The sequence below is a fragment of the Otolemur garnettii genome, unplaced genomic scaffold (genome assembly GCF_000181295.1).
Source record: "Otolemur garnettii isolate 467f Iridium unplaced genomic scaffold, OtoGar3 scaffold00125, whole genome shotgun sequence".
Classification (NCBI taxonomy): Eukaryota; Metazoa; Chordata; class Mammalia; order Primates; family Galagidae; genus Otolemur; species Otolemur garnettii.
Window position 1 is genome coordinate 1,283,106 of NW_003852520.1, and position 3,330 is coordinate 1,286,435.

The following is a 3,330-nucleotide window of genomic DNA, read 5'->3' on the forward strand; positions in this document are numbered from 1 at the left end:
AAGAAAATATAAAACAATGGCACAGTACCTTTACTCCCCAAAAAGGCAAAAATATAGTAATTAAAAGTTGGTAATACTCAGTAGTGGTAGGAGTGAAACCTGTTGAAATGTTCTGGTGAGCGTGTTACCAGTAGCAATCAAATATAGGTATAATTTAGGAGCATGAGTTCTATTTCTATAAAAGCTTTCTTACAGAAATAGTCACTTAACACACGTGTTCAGATGCATATACGTAAACAAAGGAGTATTAGCTGTACTACTCAAAAACAGTAGGCAATATTTTCTTTTTTTTTTTTGAGTTTCAAGCTGTCGCCCTGGGTAAGAGTGCAGCTCACAGCAACCTCAAACTCTTGGGCTTAAGTCAATCTCTTGCCTCAGCCTCCCAAGTAGCTGAGACTATAGGCACCTGCCACAACGGTCAGCTATTTTTTTGTTGTAGTTGTCATTGCTGTTTGGCAGGCCAAGGCTGGATTGGAACCTGCCAGGTCCGGTATACATGGTTGGCGCCCTAGCTGCTGAGTTACAGGCACCAAGCTGGCAATTTTTAATACTCTATCAGTAAAAGTACAAATAACTTAAAATGGTACACTTGTTCTGGAACACTATGCAGCCATCAAAATTCTGCACATTTTATTTATTAATAAGGATCCAAGCTGTAATATGCCTTTACTTTAATCTTGCCTAAGCAAAACAACACAGATCTAAATCTACATGTGAATATATGTGTGTACACAGAAAAAATCTAAAAAGAAACATGAAAGAGAAGGCTGAAATTTTCAGTTTCTACTTTACGTACTTCTGTAATGTCTAATCCTTACAGTAAGCATGAATTACTTTTCTCACTTCTAGAAACCATTCAAAAAATACTGATGGGTCAAAATAGAAAAAATAATGACCACATAACAAACACAACTTCAGCATCGGTGCTTAGGAATTTAATAGAACTCATTTTTATAGCCCATGTGGTAAAAGGCTAAGAAAATACGGACTGATTCCTACAGTTCATTTTTTTACTCCACACAGTTATGCCTGACATAGCAGAATTTAAGCTACCTACACACAGTTCCATTTCAGGAGCCAGGCTACAATTAGGGTGCACAAAATTTAGTCGATCGCCTCATTAATTGTTTTTAAAAGTTACACCTGAGAGACAAAAATACCAACCAGGGTCTCCTGTTCCGAAGCTGGAATCTGTGAGGTGGTTACATCAGTAGACACAGACATGTTGGTATTGCACATTTGCCTAAAAGTAGGAAATAAATACAGCATAAAAACTGGAAATAATGAAACATCTCGAAAAAAAGAACCATATATAAAAGAGATACTTCCTTTATTAAAACTACATAAAGTTATAAGCAAGCTGGCCCTTACCTGGATGAGCATGGACAAAGCCGCGTGGTCCCACAGGTGTCTCTACCAGCCAGTGAGCACAGCTGGGAAAGGGCCCCAGTTAAATAGCCTGGCTGGAGGCAAGTCAGGGCTTAGCTCCTTCCACTGCGACTCGGAACGTGTCCGAACTTGACCAGCCCCAGCGGAAAGGCTGAGTCAACTCGCCCACGGAACCAGCCCAGTCTCGCCCACACTCGGCGCTGGGCTCAGACCCGCAATCTCACCGGCACCTGCTACAATCGCCGCCCCAGAGCCGAAGCGCCTGACCGATCCGCAGCCCCCCGCCCACGTGACCTTGACGCCGCGCTCCCGGGAAGACCCCCGCCCCCACCTGCCCGGAGCCCGGGCCCGAAACGAACCGCGCCCTCCTCCCCTACCCCGCCGACCGCGCCGGGCAGGTCCCCACGGAGCCTCCGCCGAGCCCAGCGGCCCGCCCCCCGCGCCCCCCAACCTCGAATAACACTGCCCGAGTGCGGGGAGAGGCCGGGAGCTGAATGAGCGAGGGGTCCCGTCCCATCCCATCCCACACCCAACCCACTCCCCTCTGGGTCGGTACCTGCTCCTCACCTTGCAGGGGTTTTCACGCCTGGAGTTATTGGGGGGGGTCCCTCGAGACTTCCCAGTTCCCTTCACCCGGCGCGCGGAAGCCTGACGGCCTGGGCCTCGGCGACCATTCCACTCTCGGGCCCCAGCCCGCAGGGAAGCCCGAACACACTAGTCCGGGGCGGAAGGGGGCTCCCGGCGGCAGGACCTCGGTAAGTAGGGTCAGGGCCGCCCCTCTAGTTCGGCATCTGGCTCCATCTTCCTTCCAGTCATACAGGGCCGCGCCGGCCCCACACAGAGCCAAGCTCGCCCGGGCTCCCCGGCGCGCGCCCCCTGCCGTCTGGAGGGAACGCGCCCTGCGCCGCCCGGGCCGATCCGCGCCGGTCCGCGCGCGCGCATGCGCTGGGCCCCGCAGCCGCCGCTGCCACGTAGGGGCGGAGGTCAGCCGCTGCCTCTGCGAGAGGCGGAGGGTGGGGACCTGGCGGGCGGGCGACTTGCCAAGTGGCTGGGGGCCTAGGCAGCTGTTGCCCGCCTTTGTGGCGCGCCACTCTCGAGACCCGCCTTTAGCCGTTGGGCAAAGATTTTTTCTTTTTGGGTTTTTTCTTGTCCTTGGGACAGTCTCACTCTGTCGCCCTGTGCCGTGGTGTCATCCTAGCTCACAGCACCCTCAAACTCCTGGGCTCAAGTGACCCTCGGGCCTCAACCTCCCAAATAGCCGGACTACTAGCGCCTGCTACAGCGCCCAGCTAGTTTCTCTGTTTTCGTAGAGACGGGGTCTCACTCTTGCTCGGGCTGGTCTTAAACTCCTGAGCTCAAGCAGCCCGCCTGGGCCTCCCAGAGCGCTAGGATTTCAGGCCTGAGCTACCGCCCTCCCTGCGCAGTTTTTGTGCTGTGTTTACACCTCGGGTGTCTATGCTACCAAAAAGAAACCAAAGTTAACAGCTGTGTGATATATTAAGCCTACTCCAGCTGCTGGAGTTGTATACAAATAAGTTATTTTAAGACTTGTTTTTTAAGATTAAAAATAGCATAGAATACAGGTTCATCTCCTAGAGTATACAAATATTCTAGTTGGAGAAATAACTAGTGGTTACAGTTGGGGGGCTGGTGGTACAAAAGAACATGCTTTTGGAATGTGTGGGTTAAATATATATATAAATATATGTATATTAAATATATAAATATAGATAAACACTCAATTCTGAAAGTTCTGTTTGCTCACATGGGTGTGGCAAGAGTTTTGATGCAGTCTCAGAAATCTTTTTTTTTTTTTGAGACAGAGCCTCAAGCTATCCGTCGCACCACAGCTCACAGCAACCTCCAACTCCTGGGCTCAAGCGAGTCTCCTGCCTCCGCCTCCCAAGTAGCTGGGACCACAGGCGCCCACCACAATGCCTG

The 3,330-nt window shown here is 50.6% G+C and overlaps 1 protein-coding gene across 1 annotated transcript in view; it reads right to left on the minus strand.

Annotated features, from left to right (window-relative positions):
- LOC100943369 (E3 ubiquitin-protein ligase Mdm2) overlaps positions 1–2,236 on the minus strand; it is a 24,999-nt gene extending 22,763 nt beyond the window's left edge. The window contains exons 1-2 of the mRNA XM_023517931.1: positions 1,957–2,236; positions 1,165–1,243 (exon numbers count right to left, since the gene is read on the minus strand). Coding sequence (XP_023373699.1) covers positions 1,165–1,239 — 75 coding nt within the window. The 5' untranslated portion in view covers positions 1,240–1,243; positions 1,957–2,236. The remainder of the gene's footprint in view (positions 1–1,164; positions 1,244–1,956) is intronic.
- Between the last annotated feature and the right edge of the window lie 1,094 nt (positions 2,237–3,330).